Source organism: Danio aesculapii, chromosome 10 (genome assembly GCF_903798145.1).
Source record: "Danio aesculapii chromosome 10, fDanAes4.1, whole genome shotgun sequence".
NCBI classification, from domain to species: Eukaryota; Metazoa; Chordata; class Actinopteri; order Cypriniformes; family Danionidae; genus Danio; species Danio aesculapii.
In genome coordinates, this window is record NC_079444.1 from 22,602,004 (window position 1) to 22,624,226 (window position 22,223).

At 37.6% G+C, this 22,223-nt stretch overlaps 1 protein-coding gene across 3 annotated transcripts in view; it reads left to right on the plus strand.

Moving 5' to 3' along the window:
• The window catches only part of nlgn2b (neuroligin 2b), a 175,459-nt gene extending 156,087 nt beyond the window's left edge, over positions 1 to 19,372 (plus strand). For all 3 annotated transcript variants that reach the window (XM_056466734.1, XM_056466736.1, XM_056466735.1), the window contains 5 exons: positions 8,382 to 8,567; positions 13,718 to 13,983; positions 14,090 to 14,243; positions 14,614 to 14,980; positions 15,327 to 19,372. In XM_056466734.1, the coding sequence (XP_056322709.1) occupies positions 8,382 to 8,567; positions 13,718 to 13,983; positions 14,090 to 14,243; positions 14,614 to 14,980; positions 15,327 to 16,245 (1,892 nt within the window). In that variant the 3' untranslated portion in view covers positions 16,246 to 19,372. The remainder of the gene's footprint in view (positions 1 to 8,381; positions 8,568 to 13,717; positions 13,984 to 14,089; positions 14,244 to 14,613; positions 14,981 to 15,326) is intronic.
• The last annotated feature ends 2,851 nt before the right edge of the window (positions 19,373 to 22,223 follow it).

The window sequence follows — 22,223 nt, forward strand, 5'->3', positions numbered from 1 at the left end:
ATGAACATGAGTTCTGCACAAGCTTTTTAGGATGTAATGAAGATGAAAACTCCCACGATTCCACACTCAGTCACTGCGTCATCAACCTTGCAATTTGCCAGACTGAAACTGTGAGGTTTCAATGTAAAATACAGTACCTGGTGAATGAGGGATCCCATACTTAAACAACCAGTATGCATACTCAAACAGCCCCGTTTCCTAAAATATCCACAGATTCCTCCCTCTATAGGATTTTCACTCACGCAATATGAAAGTATTATGGAAGGACCTCACGTCCACACTTCCCCCACTAATTTGCACTACAGTTGTATTTGTAATGCAGTCCGTGACTCGGCTCATCTTTAGGGACTCGCCTGTGGTGGCCTGATCCAGCAGTTTGATGAATTCGTAATTTGTCTCGTTTTCTAGGGGTTGTCCTTGACTCGTGAGGCTGATGCTCACAACGTGAGTTTGCACACATTCACTCACCTGCCCTGTTAATGTCATTTAGACAGTACAGCTCTGTTCACACCACAGCTTGATCTGGCCTATGTTTGTTTTGTTTTTCCAACAGATTTAGTATTAGTTTCACCAACAGCAGTCTCTTCAATCTCATTTCATTTTTTTTAAATGCAATTTTTAGAAATAATACGTAATAAATAGTGCATTCTGGGGCAGCGCGGTGGCACTGTGAGAAGCGCTCTCACCTCACAGCAAGAAGGTCGCTGGTTCGAGCCTCGGCTGAATCAGTTGGCATTTCTGTGCGGAGTTTGCATGTTCTCCCCGTGTTCGCATGGATTTCTTCCAGGTGCTTCGGTTTCCCCCATAAGTCCAAAGATATGCGTTATAGGTTAATTGAGTAAGCTAAATTGTTGATAGTGTATGTGTGTGAATGGAAGTGTATGAGTGTTTCCCGTTGATGGGTTGCAGCTGGAAGGGCATCTGCTGCATAAAACATATTCTGGATAAGTTGGTGGTTCATTCTGCTGTGGCGACCCCAGATTAATGAAGGGACTAACCCAAAAAGAAAATGAATGAATAGTGCATTCAATTATATATGTTTACAAGTATGGTATAGTATATACATTTTGCAATTTTTGTTTTGCATAATGTATTTAAAACATAACATGCATAACGCAGTTATAAGTATGTTATTGTTTTGTTGTTGAAAATATTTTGTTTAACATGTTGTATAAAAAAGTATGTAGTATGCACTACACACTAAGTAGTATTAGGAATTTGCTAGTGTTTGTTGCAATGTTTTATTTCACATGGTATTATTAGAAATAGTATTTGGTGTACACTACATATTTTAAAGTACATACACTACACAGTATACATTTTATTTTACATTACAAATTAAAAAAAACTTTATAGTGCATAATGAGCTATATATGTAAATTTAGTAATATTTGAAGTGTAAATAATAAAGCTGGGAAACATGCCATTTTAATGTCAATCTAATAGATTCACCATAATGGTTCATTTAATATGGCTTGAACCATAAAATGAATAATTTTATTTATTGCACTACTCTGAAAAAAAAAAGATTCATTCATAAGGTGAGTGGTTACAAACAATTTATATGGGCTAAATTTAAGCAAACAAATAATTTGAACATTACTAAATTTAATTTTGGGGCAATGCAGTGGCGCAGTAGGTAGTGCTGTCGCCTCACAGCAAGAAAGTCGCTGGTTCGAGCCTCGGCTAGGTCAGTTGACGTTTCTGTGTGGAGTTTGCATGTTCTCCCTGCGTTCGCGTGGGTTTCCTCCGCGTGCTCCGGTTTCCGCCACAGTCCAAAGACATGTGGTACAGGTGAATTGGGTAGGCTAAGTTGTCCGTAGTGTATGTGTGTATGAATGTGTGTATGTGTTTCCCAGTGATGGGTTGCAGCTGGAAGGGCATCCGCTGCGTAAAACAAATGCTAATAAAGGGACTAAACCGAAAAGAAAATGAATGAATGAATAAATACATTTTTTTTTGCTTAAAAACAAATATAAATTGTTTGTAACCATTTACCATTAAAATGTATTAAATCCAGTGAATCATTTTTTTCATTGTAGGCAGGTTTATTATAGTAAAGTAAAACTAAAATAGTTTTTAAAATAAAATAAAAGTCAACAGAAAAATGTAAAATATATTTTTAAAACATTAACTTTGTTAACCCCATTTTTGGTTATAAATAAATACATAAGATAGTTAAAATAACCAAATGCAACCAAAATTACAAAACTTTTAATGAAAAGTAAAAGGAAATTTTTAAAAAATTACTAAATTACATCATTATTCAATTTATTCAGTGACTATTCGTCAACATATCAGCCTTTTTTTAAAGGATCATGCAACACAGAATAAAAGTAATGATGCTGAAATGGACCTCTATACATTATATTTTAAAATTAGTTAAATTAGAAAATCAATCATTTAAGTTGTAAAAATGTACAGTTAAAATGATGAGCCCCCCTTTGATTTTTTAGGGGATTTTTTTTTTTATAAATTTCCCAAATGATTTTTAACAGACCAAGAAAATTTTCACAGTATGTCTAATGATATTTTTTTCTTCTGGAGAAAGTCTTATTTGTTTTATTTCACCCGAGAGTAAAAGCAGTTTTTATTTTTTTAAACAATTTTAAGGTCAAATGATTAGCCCCTTTAAGCTATATTTTTTTTTTGATAGTCTACAGAACAAACCATCGTTATACAATAACTTGTCTAATTACCCTAACCTGCTTAGTTAACCTAATTAACCTAGTTAATCTTTTAAATGTCACTTTAAGCTGTATAAAAGTGTCTTGAAAAATATCTAGTCAAATAATATGTGCTGTCATCAAGGTAAAGATAAAAGAAATCAGTTATTAAAAATGAGTTAATAAAACTATCATGTTTAGAAATGTGTAAAAAAAATCTGCTCTCCGTTAAACAGAAATTGGGGGAAAAAATAAATGAGGGCCAATAATTCTGACTTCAACTGTAGGTTTGAGTTTAACAATGTTATAATCCCACAAGGGGCAAATGAGGAAGGGCAGTAGCGTCATCTAACACACATCATACAAACTCATCCAAACTCAATACAGTAAGAAATGAATAAAAACACAGCCCAGCATGCTTCATAATAAATTCCACAGAAACAATAAAAATGTAATTACATTCGTAAATAACTGAACAAATATTTCACAATACTAAAATATATATTTTTTTCTGTATTTGTGATCAAATAAATAGAGTCTGACATCAAATAACAAACACAAAAGTAGCGTGAACGTGCGATTTCAAGGACACATATAAGCCATGCTTATTGAAATGTACTGAATCATAAATGCGAAATGGATGGAAATGAATTCAGCGGCTCAAGATAATGATGTCTTCGGTCATGAATACATTCTAGTATTTCACACAGCATGTAAATAAATGTAACCGAGGCAGCGGCATCCTTTAAAACAATGTCATTATCGGCCTGTGGGAGTTTCAGACGTCAACAGCTTTTTTTAACATCCGCAACAAACATTTTCAAAGAACGCTATTTCTGTGTCTCCTTCACACAGGCACGGTCTTTCACATGAAGAGGTGATCTGCTTTCCTGTTGTGTGTTGTTTGTGAAATGATGTTCTGTATGTTGTCGCTCGTCGTCTTCCTCACAGGCCTGACTCCTGAAAACAACATGGCACTTTGTCTTTTCCTCTGCTCGTCCCTCTTAGTTTCTTTGACATGCTAAAACACACACACACACACACACATACACACTGACTTTTTTTACTATTCCAGAGGAAGCCTGTATTTCACATAAACATATATTGTACATACACCGCAGTGTGTTGTTTGGAGTCTGCTTCTTTATAAAATAATATGTAGTGTACAGGCCATGCAGAGGATTATGTAGTTAGGAGAGGCTAGTGTTTTTTAAGTTGCATTTTTTCTAATAGTATGTAGTATACAGTGCATACTAAGCTGTATGTTAGGACACGCCAGTGATTGTTGCAATTCACATGTTATTTCATACACTATTTTCAAAAATAGTATGTAGTACACAGTGCACACTGAGCTAGTGTTGTTAAAAGTTCTTTTTTTGGTAATATTGTATTTGCATAGTATTTAAAAATATGATTTAATATACACTACATACTAAGCAGGATGTAGTGAGGATAATACTAGTGTTTTGTTTCAGTTGACATTATTTTGTAAGCTACTTTTAAAATAGTATGTAGTGTATAGGGCATACTCAGAAGTACACTTGAAGTCAGAATTATTAGCCCCCCTAAATTATTAGGCCCCCTGTTTATTTTTTCCCCAATTTCTGTTTAACGGAGAGAAGATTTTTTCAACACACTTCTAAACATTATAGTTTTAATAACTCATTTCTAATACCTGATTTCTTTTATCTTTGCCATGATGACAGTAAATAATATTTGACTAGATATTTTTCAAGACACTTCTATACAGCTTAAAGTGACATTTAAAGGCTTAACTAGGTTAATTAGGTTAACTAGGCAGGTTAGGGTAATTAGGCAAGTTATTGTATAACAATGGTTTGTTGTGTAGACTATCAAAAAATATAGCTTAAAGGGGCTAATTGTTTTGACCTTAAAATGTTTTTAAAAAAATTTTAAACTGCTTTTATTCTAGCCGAAATAAAACAAATAAGACCTTCTCCAGAAGAAAAAATATTATCAGACATACTGTGAAAATTTCCTTGCTCTGTTAAACATAATTTGGGAAATATTTAATGAGGAAAAAAGAATCAATGTGGGGCTAATAATTCTGACTTCAACTGTATGTTGTTAAAAGTAGGCTAGTGGGTTTTTTGTTTTGATTTGTTTTGTTGCAGTATTATATTTAGCGTGTTATTTTAAAAATTATATGTAGTGTACACTACAGTGCATGAGGATTATAAAGTTAAAAGTAGTCTAATGTTTTTTTAATAGTATGTAGTATACAGTGCATACTGAGCAGTATGTTGTTAGGGTAATGCTAGTGGTTGTTGTTGCAATTCACATGTTAGTTCATACACTATTTTCAAAAATAGTATATAGTACACAGTGCACACTGAGCTACTGTTGTTGGGAGTCTGCTAGTGTTCTTTTATGGTAGTATTTTATTTTGCATAGTATTTAAAAATAGTATTTAATATACACTACATGCGGAGCAGCATGTAGTTAGGATAATACTAGTGTTTCTTGTTTCAGTTGCTACTTTTAAAATAGTATGTAGTGTACAGGGCATACTATAAAAGTATGTTGTTAAAAGTAGGCTAGTGGGTTTTTTTGTTTTGATTTGTTTTGTTGCGGTATTTTATTTTGCGATTGTATGTAGTGTACACTACAGTGCATGAGGATTATGAAGTAAAAAGTAGGCTAATGTGTTTTAATATTATGTAGTATACAGTGCATACTGAGCTACTGTTGTTAGGAGTCTGCTAGTGTTCTTTTTTTGGCAATATCTTATTTTTCATAGTATTTAAAAATAGTACTTAATATCCACTACACACTGAGCAGTATGTAGTTAGGATAATGCTAGTGTTTCAATTCACATTATTTTGTATGCTACTTTTTAAAATAGTATGTAGTGTACAGGGCATGGTGAGGATAATGTTGTTAAATATAGGCTAGTGTTTTTTCTTTTGTTTTGAAAATAATATATTATTTAGCATGTTATTTAAAATTTGTTTGTAGTGTACACTACAGTGCATGAGGATTATGTAGTGAAGAGCAGGCTAATGTTTTTAATAGTATGTAGTATACATACTTCACATTACTGGTTACAAGGATACTAGTGTTTGTTGTACTAGTTCACATGTAATCTGTATGCTGTTTTTGAAATAAAATAATATACAATGTTAAATGAGCTCCTGTGTTTCCTCTACTCATCCTCTCTTTCTTTGACATGCTAAAACATACACACACACATACTGACTCTTATATTGGGTCCGCGGTCATGGAGCTTTTAAGTTCGGGTCTATTTTTAACCCTTGTGTGTTTTCCCCATTTCTTTGAATATTCCAGAGGAAGCCTATCTTTCAGAGTCTGAAGAGTGCTTTCGTAGACGTGTGAAATATGTTTGAAATTCCCCACATTTCCATGTTTTCAGTGCATCACCAGTTCAGTTAGAATAGTAAAATAGGCGGTCTTACATAAGCTCTTTAGTTCTCATTTACACCGTGACTCCACAGCCTCATACGGCCCATTTTAATGAGCACTATAGCATGTATTATTGGTAGAGGTCCATAATGGGACTATATGCGGCCATCTTATTTTTAAGTATATATGTGTATGTGAGTATTTGGTGGGGTTTTTTGAACCAGAGAACAACGGTCTGAATGTCTAAACTGGCTAATCGGCTGGAGCCATCATAAAGACAGGCTTGACAAGATGATAATAAAGCTCCTCTCACCAGCAGTGATAACTGTTAATGCATCAAACCACCCAACACCCCTGAGGTTCTGAGCGAAAATATGTTCTGTTGAAGCTTTCATAGCACAGTAATGGAAGACATATGTTTTTGATTTATTAGAAATGGATGTTTGAACTAGGGGTGGATTGATTTAAATCATTTGAATCAGTTCGCTCATTTGTTCACTCACAATTTCATCTCTTGCCCATTCATGTTCATTATAAATATATTAGTAAGGTTAGAATAAAGGGATTTGGATTGTTTGAATCAGTTTTTATTCATTTTCTTATTTGTTCTGTAAATGTTAATGTTGATTGTTTTTGTTCATTATAAACAGATTTATTAACAAACGATGGGTTGATTTGAATCTTTTGAATAAGTTCTGATTCATTTGCTCTTTTAAATCATTTGTTCAGTCTTATTCAGTCTGTAGGCTACATCATTGGTAAGTGGCTTGCTTTTTGTTCATTCTAAATAGATTTATGAACTAGCAGTGAAGTAATTTGAATCTTTTGAATCAGAAACTGTTTTGGTCCAGTATAAGTAGAATAATTTTTTACTGATTTTTTGAATCAGTTCAGATTCAGTTGTTCACTTATTCAGTCATAATTTCTGTAGCCTACATCAATAGTAACTTGTTTTGGTTTGTTATAAATAGATTCATGAACTTGTGATAGAGTGATTTGAATCATTTGAATCCCTTTTGATTCTTTTGCTCATTTGTTCTGTAACTGTTTCTATAGGCTATATTGCCAGTGAGTGGTTTTGCTCATTATATACTTAAGAACAAGGAATGTGTTGATTTGGATCTTCTGAATCAGTTCTGATTCATTTGCTCATTTAAATCACTACTTCAGTCTACATCACTACTGAGTGATTTATGTTCATTACAAATACATTGTAATAGCAATAGTGTTGTCTGAATCTTTCGAATCAGTTTATTTGTTTGATTTCTGATCCTGCAAATCAACAGTGACATGTTCATCTTTATTATAAATAGATTCTTGCACTAGCAGTGGGTTGATTTGAATCTTTTGAATCAGTTCATTTGTTTATTTATGATTTGTTCATGTTTATTATAATTAGACTTATGAACTTACAATAGAATAATTTGAATCTGTTGATCTGTTACCATTCCTGTATGCTACATTACCAGTGAGTAACTAGTTTTGTTCATATTAACAAAATTTATAAACTAGCAGTGAGTTGGTCTGAATCTTTTGAATCAGTTCTGATACGTTCGCCCATTCTCCCAGTCACCATTTCTGTAGGCTACAACACAATCTGGAGAGCAATGACTCAGTGTCATGTCCATCTAACCCAGTCACTGAATCATTCACTTAAAAGATCCTGTCAAAAATGTGAACATAGCACTTACTGTATAATGTGCGGCAGATAATGATTATTTATATATTTTTATTATGCATTCAATATCATTTTAAATTTAACTGACAATTGTGCAGGCCATTGCTATAATGAATAAATGAACATGACATGAGTCACTTATTGCTCATGGTGTAGCTTATATGTGTAGCTCATGTCTATGTAAGTCATATCTATGTAAGCTCATATCTATGTAAGTCATTCACATGTTATATGAATCATTCAATTAATTGTGCATTATTGACAAATCCTACTGTTTCATTATTCTTTGGTAAACATGCTCAATTTTAGACACATTTTGCTCTAATCTTCTGCGGAAAATACTTGACATTCAGTTCATGATAATATTGCATTGTGGGATACCGTTCCCAGCGCATCCAGTGGGTCATCCATTAGCGTATGTTATTCTTAAATGTCTTATGTACACATTAATAGAAAACATACCAAATAGGAACAGGAAGTTCCACACAAACATGTCTAATTAAAGCTGTAGTCTTCTTCATCTTTTCTTGGCTTTGCTCTGCTTGGCCTCTGAGTGCTTGATCTTAGTCAACGTATTGATCATGCTCTTTTTATACCTTTGTTCCACATTGTCTGTTATCTTATCTCCGGTCTGACTCTCTCGCTCTCCGCAGGTTTTCTGAGCTCAGGAGATCAGTCTGCGAAAGGGAATTACGGGCTACTGGACCAGATTCAGGCCCTGCGTTGGCTCAACGAGAACATCGGACACTTCGGTGGAGACCCGGAGAGAATCACCATTTTTGGCTCCGGTGCTGGAGCCTCTTGCGTCAACCTTCTCATCTTGTCCCATCATTCGGAAGGTTTGTTGACATGATCATCATCTAAAAGAAGGTCACTTTTTAAAACGGACTCATTTTATGATGCTTATTTTGAATCCAGATCTATTTATACAGTATTTACAGTACAACGTTTGCATGTTCTCACGTGAAACAAAAAGTAATATCTTGTGACTGTGTGAAAGTGAGCCGGGTTTTTGGCACTGCCTTGCGGTGTGTGTTAGTTTGTGTGTGTGTGCGAGACTGCTTTACACCGCTATCTCGAGATCACACGTGCGTCTGCATTTGATGCCAGTTTATAATGAGTGCTGTGTGATAAAAATGGAGGGATGTGAGACAAATTTATAATGAGCAGCGTGTACAACTATGTGTGTGTGTGATGCAGAAGTGTTGGACTGCAGCTGAGCTGATTCTTAATTGATTTCATAGGGAACTGGAGCTGGGGGGTCTTGTAATAGAGTATAGTGTGTGAATGTGAGTGTGACTGAGGGGGGTGGGGGAAACATTTTAATAATTAATAATAGAATCTGCAGATGAAAACCGTGGGACACTTTACATAACAGTGCAGCAGGGTTCTGAAAGCCAAGATGGTTTCCTCATGCTTAGCCAGAGCATTTTCCAACACTGCCAGGTTCAGTTTGTGTTACTTTGTGTTGGTTACACACCACTGAAGATCAGCTCAACCTTTCTACCTGGGCTGAGTATCGTGACCAATTTGACTATTTGAATTTGAGTTGATTCAGTATTGATTACCTAGCAATATTTATTAGCAAATGTTAGTTTTAGGTCCATTTTTAAAGGAATAGTTCCAACATAGGCTCGTTTTGAAAACGTTCCTGTATAAACATTTCTGGAGATTGCAAATTATGTAGCCAGAAGTACGTATGGCAGCATTTTGTTATTAAAATGAAAGCTAAAGCGCAGTACAGCGCCATTCCTTTTTGCGCTTACCAGCTAACCGCTTAACTCCATATGGAAGGCTTACTATTGTTACCAGTTTGTCCAGTTAGCTGTATGTCGGTGGACTTGGGACGCAGAGAAGAGGTGACCATGACAACAGGGTTCGGGGAAGAACAGTTTCAGAAATGGGGTAAGACAAAAACAAAAGCCAAAATAATAAATAAATAAATAAATAAATAACAGGGTGGAAATGTGATCAAATCTAAAAAACATGGTAAAAATCAGATTAGGGCTTTTCTTTTTTTGGATTGATTTTTCAAACTGTCGGTTGGGTTTGGGGAAGTGGGTGGGCGGGTCAATCTGTGCTTTTGAAAACACTATTGGTTGGGTTTAGTGAAAGGAGGAGGGTGGGTCAGTCGATCAGTCAGTTGATCATTTGGCTTCTGGTGGATTTACGCAAGAACAGCAGGAGCGAATGGCACTCATGAAAGAAATTTGAGATTTTAAAAAGCATGAACAGTGGCCTCTGGTGGATTCGTGAAAATAAACACTGCAAAAAAACATAGCTCCTGGGACATATTTGGCGCTCTCCAGAAATGTATATAGAGGTAAGTTTTTACAATTAGCCTGGGTTGAATAGTTCACACCAAAGTTCATATTACACCAAATTTTTTCCCACCCTCTAGCCATTCTTAGTGTATATGATTTTCGTAGTTAAAAATTTTATCCTGGCTTTGTAAAGTAGCTTTTTTTTTTTTTTTTGAAGCTTCCAAAGATGCATAAATTCAACCTTACCCATATGCCATCAGGGGGTTAACTCTTATGAAGCAGATCGATGTAGTTTTGTAAATGAAATATTTCAAATTTTTTAATTATTGGCGACGGCCAAATTCCATATGACATATTATATATGACACGTTCGTAGTAGAATGAACAACAAAAAAGTTTGGCTTGGCATAACTGTATACCATTTTACAGTATATTACTCTAACAATGCTGCACATGTGTCTACCTATCTTGCGTCATATCAGTCACACATAACGTGCTGTCAGCCACTGGAGTCAGTCATTGGAGTTTGTAATAAATGTGTTTTTTAAATAATTCTTTTACAAAAACATGTCCAACCCAGGCTCATTCTGAAAAGCCATACATAGCTCTGGCTACATAATTCACAATCTCCAGAAACGTATATAGGGTTATGTTTTCAGAATGAGCCTATGTTGAACACATCTATCCGATTTATAAGACATTCGCTAACTGCCTAGTGGCGTATGGATCATACCTGCCAACACTCCCATTTCTCCCTGAAATCTCCCGTAATTTCACCCGTCCCCGGTCATAAACTTTTTAGTACAGTATGTAACACCCCTGGGTTGCCAACTTTGGTATAGTATCCGATCGCAGCTGCTGCCAGAAATCTGGTCTGTAGTACAGTTACTAACAACACAGTACAGTTACTAACCCGGTTCTCAACTTTGTTATTCAGACAAACAAGTTTCAAAATAAAAGACTGTCCTACACCATTATACAGCATGAAAAATGCAGTATCAAATTTAAAAAGTACTCTGTGTTCATCTGACAGAAAAAACATAGTGGCATCTGACACAAAAAAATACACCGGGTAAGTAAATTAAGAGGTAATTTGGGTGAACTATTGCTTTAAATACAAATGCTAATCTGAAACCCTCTTACTCAGCTGTATTAATGAATACCCATTTATATTAACAGTAGAGCAGATAATAATGTTTACACCAGATGTACACTGTCATGTGACACTGCATTAGCTGGAAGCTGTCTACACTAGACGCAGCAAAGTGACCATTGCTAATCCATTTGTTCTCTTGTGTAGGTGTAGCGATATTTATGTCCTTGCAGGCACGACTTACAAATTATATGGGTTTTGGTGACTTGAACATCATTGCCATTGAACATAAAATGCATCCACACTTGAATTTTGCCTGTGCTGGCTACAGTTACCTTCTGCCATGATCATCTGTCTGTTTCTTTGTTTTGTCTTCAGGCTGAGAGATCTTCAGGCTGAGAGACAAAGTACAGATACTATTCACATTCTCTGAAGTAATGCAAACTCCAAAACAAATTTTGTCTTTGCCTAATTTTGTTGGAAACCATATCACAGCAGTCCGTCCTTCGATTTGGCTTGAAGAGTACCATGGCCCAGTCAAGAGACTATTTTTCTTAATGTATTTTAATGTGAAAAGCGAAATGGTCGAAAGAAACGTTTCATAAATTTCTTGAACAATATTGTGATTTCGATTTTAATCAGGATACAGACAGACAGTTTAAAGTGTGAATCTGAAACATATTTCCCCCAAAAAAACAATTAGATCCTTATCAAAGACCTGTAACATGAACAAAATAAAAATCGCCTAGTAAAGCTGTTGCAAAATGTCTCTAGAACAGACCTATGGCAAAACAAGTGTGTGTGTAAATGTGCGTAAGCGTGTGCACCATCAAACTCAAGTAAGGCTCTGATGTTCTGCTTGACCAAATATCAGAAGTAGTTGCGTGTGTGTTCACAGATTTGTTTTGTCATGTATAAATCATAAACCTCTTTGTGACGCTGCCGTGAAATAGGCCGTTCACATATTGTGTCTTTCCCGCACACAAGTCCAGTATTTCCAATGAAGGCGTGTAGATTGTGTGCATAAATTTAAAGCGGCACGCATGCAGATTCCAGGCGCACGCAGTTGAAAACGTCTCTTTGGAATGACATTAAAAATGCTGAAGGAAGCTTCGTGCTTACACGTACCACATGCTTTTAGCCCCAATATATGACTGACTTGCAAATGACCTGGTTCTGCCATACATCAGCCCTCCTGTATCCAAAGTAACACACAACCCCAGTCTGAAGTCAACATTCTGCTCTCCTCTGAAGTTTGATTTCATTGTGTTTTATTTCTGAAGAAGGATTGTCTTTTTTTACGAAGTATGATTCTGTTCTGTTCTTTTTGTTCAGAAGTGGAATTTCTGTCCTGAAGCTTAGTGTTTTCTTTTCTTAAGTCAAGATTTGGTCCCATTTTATATTAAGTGGCCTTAACTTATGTGTACTTACATTGAAATTAATCTGAAAGCCAAGATGGTTTCCTCATGCTTATCCAGAGCATTTTTTCAACAAGTTCAGTTTGTGTAACTTTGTGTTGGTTACACACCACTGAAGACCAGTGTAACTTTTCTACTAGGCCTGAGTATTGTGACCAATTTGACTATTCAATTGGATTCTTATTGAAATGCCTTCAATTCGAATTTGAGTTCATTCAGTATTAATTCCCTAGCAATATTTATTGATTAAATACATGCATGCAATTACATTGTAATTAATTTCTGTAATTACACTTATAATTTACCTTAATCCTAATACCTAAAACCTTAACCCATCCCTAAACCTATCCATACAACCAAACCTGTTCCTAACCTTACTCTCAATAACGCCAGAAGTGTTCTGCAAAGCATTGTAAAAACAGTAAGTACATTGAATTTATTTTTTATGTAAATACACATAGTTAAAGTCCCCAAGAAATCAAAACCATCCATATGATTTTGTTAGCTCACATTGCCAGTTTTGTGGTTAACAATTCTGTGTGTGTCATTAATAAAAAAAAATAGTTTGCCCTTCTAATCTTTGATTGAAATCTGAAAATGCACTTCAGTGTTCAGTTAAATTATCAGAATACGTGAGTTTGAGGTTATGGGCGTGGCTAACATACTTAACCACACCCGTCCAACTGTCAGTTTTGACAACAAACAGAAATGGTGAGCAGGAGGAGTCTGTTAGGCTGTAATAACTCTTCTAAAACCCCTTTCCCCATCTTTCTAAATGAAATGCCTACTTTACTACATCCAATCACCTCGCAGTAGAAAAAACAAGCCACGTCCACTGTTTGCTCATTTAATATTCCGTTTCTCTAGAAACTGCGTCACAATATGAAAAAAAAAAATTATGATCAAAGCTTCCTGTTCATTTGGGACTTTAAGACCACTTAATATAAAGTGGGAGCCGAGTTTTTGCACATTTTTTAAACATGGAGATGATTTCAGTTAGAAACATTTAGATTTAGTTTAACTGAAACTGACCATTTAAATTCAATGTAAAAACATTTAAAATTTCACTGACCTTGCTTTTTTGGTGAAAAAAAAGAGAGATCTTTATCTTGCTCATGGTCATGTGTCACGCTCTCTCCACATTGACTCACTCACATTACAGCCAGCTCTCTGACATTTCTTACTCATTGTCTTGTAACTGATCCTGCTTTTAGGTTTGTTCCAGAGGGCCATTGCGCAGAGCGGCTCTGCCATATCCAGTTGGTCAGTGAACTACCGGCCCCTGATGTACACCAAGATTCTGGCCAAGAAGGTGGGCTGCAGCTACAGTGACACTGCAGATCTGGTAGACTGTCTGCGAAGGAAGAGCTACAGGGAGCTGGTGGATCAGGATGTCCAACCTGCCCGTTACCACATCGCATTTGGGCCAGTGGTGGATGGAGACGTGGTCCCTGATGACCCCGAGATCCTCATGCAGCAGGTGTGATGTTGGACACTGCAGGGTCCATGAGTTCTGCTAGAGTCTAACCTTGACAGTTCCTTAGTGAAAGTGCGTACTGTGGGTGACATTTGTGTGATGTCCTCAGGGGGAGTTCTTGAACTACGACATCCTGTTGGGGGTGAACCAAGGTGAAGGGCTGAAATTTGTTGATGACAATGAGGGCGAGGAAGGAATTTCAGCTGCTTCTTTTGACTACACCATTTCCAACTTTGTGGACAACCTATATGGATACCCAGAGGGTAAGTTTCAATGATGCACACTTACACAAATATAATATCAACTATTAGGAGTCTGATCTGCCATTGCCAACAATGAATTTACAGCCACCAATGAGTAATGCTGTTCATTTACTTGTATAGATGTGCAATTCAATTTAAAATGGGACTAATCTAAACAATCATAAGGATTTCTGTTGGCAACACTGATATACACATCTGCACATTCTCTTAGCAGTTGTTCATCAGTCTAATTTTACCCCTCACCTTGGGTGCTTCTGTTTCACTGTCTCCTATAATCGGTCAAGGTGCCCTCCTTTGTATGACAACCTACTTTGTCTTTCAACATCAAACATTTATCCTTCTCCTTTTGTCTCTTTCTGTTCTTTATTAGGTAAAGACATATTGCGGGAGACTATAAAGTTTATGTATACAGATTGGGCTGATCGTGACAACGGTGATATGCGGCGTAAAACTCTACTTGCACTTTTCACGGACCATCAATGGGTGGCGCCAGCAGTGGCCACGGCTAAACTGCATGCTGAGTTCCAGTCCCCCGTTTATTTTTACACCTTCCACCACCACTGCCAGACGGAAGCAAGACCCGAGTGGGCAGATGCAGCACATGGTGACGAGATCCCTTATGTGTTTGGTGTTCCCATGGTGGGTGCCACAGATCTGTTTCCCTGCAACTTCTCAAAGAACGATGTCATGCTCAGTGCTGTGGTGATGACGTACTGGACAAACTTTGCTAAGACAGGGTGAGAATTTATATTGTTTATTATAGTTATAGTTTATATTGTTTATTATAGTTACCTGATTACACCAGAATACAAATGTTCAGATGCAAAAACCTCTAAATGCCTTCAGAAATTTGATTCTAAAATTAGCATTTTAAAGCACTTTATATATGAAAATATGAAATTATATATCAGAAATATGAAATTACTGCACCGACACACATGAGCCTGTGAATAATTCTCAGTATAAAAGATTTCAGACGGCACCTTAAAGGTTTGTGCATCTGAATTCTTCAAATGTACAAATATGAATCCTTTTCTCTTGTGCTTTAATTTAATTCTCACTTTGTTCATTTTATTTTCCCAGTGATCCGAACATTCCAGTGCCACAAGATACCAAGTTCATCCATACTAAGCCCAATCGCTTTGAAGAAGTTATCTGGACCAAGTTCAGCTCTAAAGATAAGCAGTACCTCCACATCGGGTTAAAGCCTCGAATCCGGGACAATTACCGTGCCAACAAGGTTGCCTTTTGGCTTGAGTTGGTTCCCCACCTTCATACCATCCATGATGAGATCCCCACCTATACCACGCAACTGCCGCCAGGTGCCCCGCACCGGCCTGGCTGGAAGGGCACAGCCCAGAGCCCCGGTACACGCTCTACTCGTCACCCCACGGTCTCAACCTACCCGCCTGACCCGGACCTTGAAGGTTCTGAACACCCTCCTGAACGCTTCCCCTTCCCAAGCAATACACGGGACTACTCGACTGAGCTGAGTGTGACGGTGGCAGTGGGTGCATCGTTGCTCTTCCTCAACGTGCTGGCATTTGCCGCATTGTACTACAAACGCGACAAACGGCATGAGTTGCTGCAACGCCGGCATCGCCGTCTTTCGCCTCAACGTGGGGCAGTGCCGGGTGTTGGGATAGTGGGAGGTCCACCCCATAATGACCTAGCACTGAGTCAGGAGGAGGAGCTAATGTCTTTGCAGATGAAGCAGCAGAGGGTAGAGCTTGACCATGGCACACCCCTTCCGACACGTGGTCTCCTCGGTGACCTGGAGCCCCTGAGACCACCTGTGTGCCCGCCGGATTACACTTTGGCACTACGGCGAGCACCTGAGGACGTGCCTCTCATGACAGCTAACACACTTTCCATGATCCCCAGCACCATCACTGGCATGCAGCCCCTCCATGCCTTCAACACGTACCCCCCTGCTCCGGCACCAAGTGCGGGGCACAGCAACAACGCCCTGCCCCATCAGCACTCCACCACGCGAGTATAGTAACCCCTTGAGGGGACCAGGTCCCCCAAAAACATAGGAACACAGACCTCCAGTATTAAGAGTGGTGCTCTACACGGATACTGTCCAACTCACCGCTCACATTCTTTTTAAGTCCACTCCCAGCACACTCTCTTTCTTTCTCTCTCCTTCTTTCTTGTTTTTCTCTTCCTGCTCTTCTCGTTCTTGGAGTGAGCAGTGGAGATGGTTTTGGGTGGAAAAACAAACGTTGGCCATTTTCCCCTCTGAGTGCAGCAGCTATCCCCTGCCTAAAGTTTGATTTTGCTCCTGTTTCTTTTTTACTCACATACATTACCGTCTTTCTCTTTCTTTCTATTTTCTTTTCTTCTTCCCGGCAGTCTTTTGCTCTTCTGTAGCTGTTTCTAGTCCCCAAAAAGAACAGTTTTTCCTACTTCGGACTGTTTTATAAATCAAGAGAACATACATGTAAGATATGTATTATTGATAACCTTATAAGGCTATGAATGAAAAAAGATTCTACTATCTAATTTTTACCAGCATTCTTGTGCCAAGTACTGTGATCATCGTCCAATCAGACGCAGTCTCGTGGACGGACGTGGAGAGAATCGCCTGAACTGGATTTATTCAAGGAATTTGCAGAAATTAGAAGAAAAAAAAGTGCCAAATTTGTTTTTCTTTACTTTTGTTTATCTTTTGTTTTTTCTGTTGACTTTTGCTTTTTGTTTTGCACTGTCACTGTTATTTGCCTATGGGGAGAAATGAACAACACAACAAATATCTATATAAAAAGTAAAGATATATAATAATTCAATTTATATCCTGATTGCGCTTTGGGAAATTTGCATGATTTATTTTTTAAGAGGAAAAAGGACATCTGAGATTCAAGACTCTTCTTTCTTTGTCTTTTAATTGTTGTTGTCTTTTTCTGCAACAGTCTCTCTTCCTCTCTCTCTTTCTCTCTGTCTCTCTTTTTTGTTGTTGTTGTTTTTTTTACATCAGCTCTACTTTGTGCACTTCATTTGGAGATTCTTTTCCCTCTGTAGATACATGCTCATACCCGAAAATGAAACTGATTCTTGACGATAATAAAAAGGATAAATATTTCCCTTCTTTTTTTTTTTCACTTATAATTACGCAAGTGGTACGACAGAGCTCATCTCCCGGAGAAGGACTGATCAGATCCACGATCCCCTCCTCTCTTTTTTTTTTTATCTCCGATCGTATAGTCCTCTGTAGTAACATTATGCCACATTGAGTTAAGGAACGTTCACTGTGTCTCTCTCTCTCAGTTTCTCTGTAAAGACTCGAACTCTGCTGAGTTGGACGTCCAGAGCGACGGGATCAACACCTGCGTCCGTTCCCGCACAGCTGGAGTCTCCCCGTCTCTCTCTTTTATCCAGAGCCCAAGAGAGCTCATGACGTGTCCAGAACATTCTTCCCCTTCACTGACACTGACCTTTGAGTGATTATCTCAGTTTGAGCTCACTTGTCATCAGGCGGACATCTTGTTATATGCCCTGTCACAAGTCCCTGTGAGACCTCCAGGTTCAACCTCTCACCTCTCAATGTGTTTTTTCCAAAATCTCTCTTTTAGGGTGCCGAGAATGATCTGGCGGGAGGAATCGGGAGACGGGTGGTTTGAATTCATCTGTGTGTAAGTGTGTGTGTGTGTGTGTGTGTGTGTGTGTGTAAGTGTGTGCGTGTGAGGAACAGGACAGATGTGGCCTACAAATGCATTCTGGATATTGACTTGGTGGCGGTTGAAAACAAAACATACTGCGCTACTGTGGACGAGGCTTCATTCCTCACGCCACTTAAATATACATTCACAATACATAACGCAAGCAAGCAACTTTGCTTACCAATCTCATCGCCATCCATTTTGCGTTCTTTCGTCGTCTTGTTTTTGGAGTTTCCTGTTTGGTGGGTGGACGAAAAACACACAAGGCCACTTTCTGTCATGCCATGACCGAGAAAAAAAAAACAAGATGCAAACTGTACATTTTTATAAGTGTAAGAGATGACATGGTCTTTGTAAATATTTTGTTTATTGTTGGGCTCACAGCCAATCGTATCCACTGTAAAAAAATAAAAAAAAAACAAACAAAAAAGCAGGTGCAAGCTCATTCAGCCAATTACATCCCTCCACCCGCGATTCTGAAGACCCTTATTGATTTTTTGTCATTTGAGGATTTACAGATAAAGCTTTCTTTTTGACAAAAGACATTAAAACATAATGAATGTTGAGGGAAGCAAATCCACATTAGAGGATATGTTGAGTCAAGAATGAGCGCACTTGATGAGAATAATTGCATTTGGAATTCAAATTTGCTTCAAGACCCAACAATGCGGCGGACAAAAGAGTCGCTGGCTGCATCTGATTCTGTTTCGTTTGGAAAAGGAGGGTGGGACCGATCGGAATATTTTGCTGGAGAGAGCTAAATAAGAAAGCCTATATGAAGAAGATGCTTATTTTATTCTTCGTACGAGCTCGTAGGATGGAAAATCTGCCCCGTTTAGGTTTTTGGTTTAGTTTTTTCAGAGAGGCCTGCTGTTTGAGTCATTCTCCTGGGTGTTCTTCATTACGCTTCAGTGGACTAAATGACACTGTGGGGTGTTTGTTTTCTCTTACCTGGTTGTAAGTTCTTAGAAATTTAATGTTACCCAAACCGTTGGAGATTTGTCGGACTGGGGGTGGGATTTTTGTTTGTGAATTTGAGCTGCATATATTTCAAAGTAGAGAATTTAAACAGTTCATATTTTTCTACAAAAAAAGGAGAGAGAGATGATGAATCTACCGGCAACTGACAGACATATAAAGCACACTCTCACCAGATATACGTGGTGATATTTTTGTCTGGGTTGCCTATGTATTATAGCGGATTAAACAAAAAAATATGAAGAAAAAAATACTGAGAAACACAACTGTTGAGTATTAATGCTTGGTCGCCAAAAAAAAAGACTTGCACCTGTTGAGTTTCATTTTGTTGAATTTCAGCAACGTTAAAAAAAAGGCTTGAGATGAGGGGACTGTATGACCGCTACGGGTCGAAAGAATGAAATTCATATTTCTGTTTCCTATACAGGCTACTACACACTGTATGTTGTGTATCTGAACTGGACAACATTAAAAAGGTTATTAAACATATATCGACAGGCCTGTTTCTTTATTTCAAGATGGTGTCTAAGTATTTACATTTACAGTTTCAGTCAAACTTCCAGGTTTGTTCTCTAGATGGAAGCATATCTTATAGTGACATTGTTGTGGCTGCATGGCAAACTGCTTAACCCTAAACAGATCTTTGGTCCTGCCATTAGATGTACGGAAAGATATCTTTTTGTATGGAAAGGTCTCAGAAAGGGCCACATGCCCTGTAGTAAAGAAAACAAAATAAACAAATAGCAGCAATTTAGGGAAATTAAAAGTATCTCTGGTGTGTGGTAGTCCATGAACAGCTTGTCCGGCCGACCCCGCTATGAGATTTGAGCCTGCGTTGAGTCCACTTGTGCACTCTGATGTGGTCCTGTGCAGGTTCTTCTGACATGTTTATCTTGCTGAATATGTCATGGTGTCACTACCGCTTTGCTTCACTCCTCAAACGATGCATACTTTAGAAACACAACTGCAGGCTTTTAGAAAGCCAAACAAATGACACCCAGCTCTTTAAAGGGTTCATGAATTGACTTTTTCAGTTCTTTTGTACTGTCTACTTATGATGTTATGAGAATTTGTACATCAGAAACCTTATTTAGAAGTAATGAAATGTTTTAGAATTAATAAAATTGTTTGACATCATACATACTTCACCCTTTATAGACGGACATGTAATAAAATCAATGTGTGGTGCCACGTTACTATCAGCTCCAGTATAGCTGGCACAGCATCATCGGACAATTCAACAACCTGTCATCAATTTAAGCTGTTTTTAGACTAACAAGAAAGTTTATGAGTTCTAATACTGCAATGATCTTATATTTCAGAAGATCAAGAGAATTTGGATTTCTCAGTTCATGGCCCCTTTAAAAGGTTAGTTCATGCCAAAATGAAAATTCTTAAATTACTCACCCTGGTGTCGTCCTGAAGCCAAAAGAAAAAATTTGCAACACAATTAAAGATTATTTTAATCAAATTTCAGTTTGTTCCTCCACTTAAAAGTCTCTTTGCCCAAAACTCTGACTTGATGGCTTAATATGATGCAGGGGAATATGATGAACAATGTTTATGTTCAAGTATGGTGTTCATTTGTCACATGGCAAGTCTGAGCTTCTACAAGAACAAGTGTTCATGTTCATGTGACGTGCAAGAAAGCATTGGGCAAGATTTATTTATTCATTCCCTCAATTTACTAGAGCATATGCATGATTTATTCATTTGTTCCCTCTTTTTAAGTTTACTGTGCTCAGTTTACCAAAATGATAATGGACGATGTATACGATATGTAGCTTATTAGGAGTTAATAATTATTTCATGCGCACAATTTAACTTAAACAAGGGTGGATTGATTAGATTCGTTAAGCCCTACTCACACTGAGATTTCAGTCACGATTTTATCAAGACAAAATCAAGATTTTGTTGAGACAAATTTGGGAAATCCTGAAAGATTCCTGAAATATAGGCTAAAATCTGTGGTCTTTGATCGTTGGTTTCACATGCTCACAGACAGCCGCTTAGTGCCCGTTGCGATCAGATTTTCCCGCCGATGAAGTTCTGGTAGTGGCAGAAGATTTCAGACACATGCCTGCAGTGTGACAACAGCTGCAATGAGCGTCAATCCAAGAACCAATAGGAGCTCCGAATTATGTGACACAATCCTGCATATATTGCAATACAAATGACTGTGAGGAAATGTCAAAGCGGTTTTCAAAATTGCCGCCACAGATTGTTTATGTTTGCTGTGAAGAATCATTTCAGAATGCGGGATAGTGAAAGTGTCACGGGTGGATGACGTCAAACTCCGGGGGCATTTTCTTTCGTGTTTAGCGCGTCTTTATTGTCATTCAGTCTAACTTCATGAGAGCTGAGATCTTACAGTGTGACATGGGAGCCATGTTCGTACAGTCTGACATGCTACAATCGTTCAGGATTATAAAAACAAAATCGCACCGTGTGAGCCGGCCAGCCTTAAATCAAGAGAATTAATTAGGAAACCATGTGGAAGATTTACTTAAAATGAGGAAACAAATAGTGGACACACTCTAGTAAATTGAGGGAACATATTAGGAATTTGTGCACACGATTTACTGAAATGAGGGAAATCATGAGCACACTTCGAGGGATGGATTAAGCAATCGTTGATTGAGTGGATTAAAAAATGTACTTAAAGTCCACATGAAATGGAAGTAGCTAAATCTTTTTGTCCAAGTATGTTGATGTACTTCTAACTGAAATGCAATATTGAGTAGGGTGCAGGGCTTTCATTTTGAGCATTATTTGCTTGTAGCAAAGTAACGGTAAGAGGGGCTCGGTTAAAAATATTGGTGCTGAAGTCGTCAAACTGACATCAAAAGAAGGACCACCACTCCAAACACAGAAGCAAATGGCCAGACTTCGATTGAAGTCGATTATCTTGCAGAGAATAATTGTTCACCAAAAGAATAACAATGCAGACTAGCAAGATAAGCATTGTAAATTTAGATTTTCACACGGCTAAGTCCCCGATTTATTGCCACGATGGAATTAACCACCAATCCCTCTGGCATATTTTTTAAGTAGAGGATGCCCTTCCAGCTGCAACCTAGCAGTGGGAAACTTCTAGTAAGTGGAGAGAATGAATTGATAAATTGTGCCCATAATTTGGATCATTAACATTCTCATTCTCATGAGGAAACATAACTATTTTACATTATATCAGTTTAGTGGCTAATTCACACCAAACCCCACCACCTAAACCCAACCATCATCGGGCAATGAGCCAATTGTACGAATGAGATCATACAAATTCAAACAAATTAACCACTCATTCAAAAAGTTACCAATTGCTGTGAGTGTTGGACCTCCA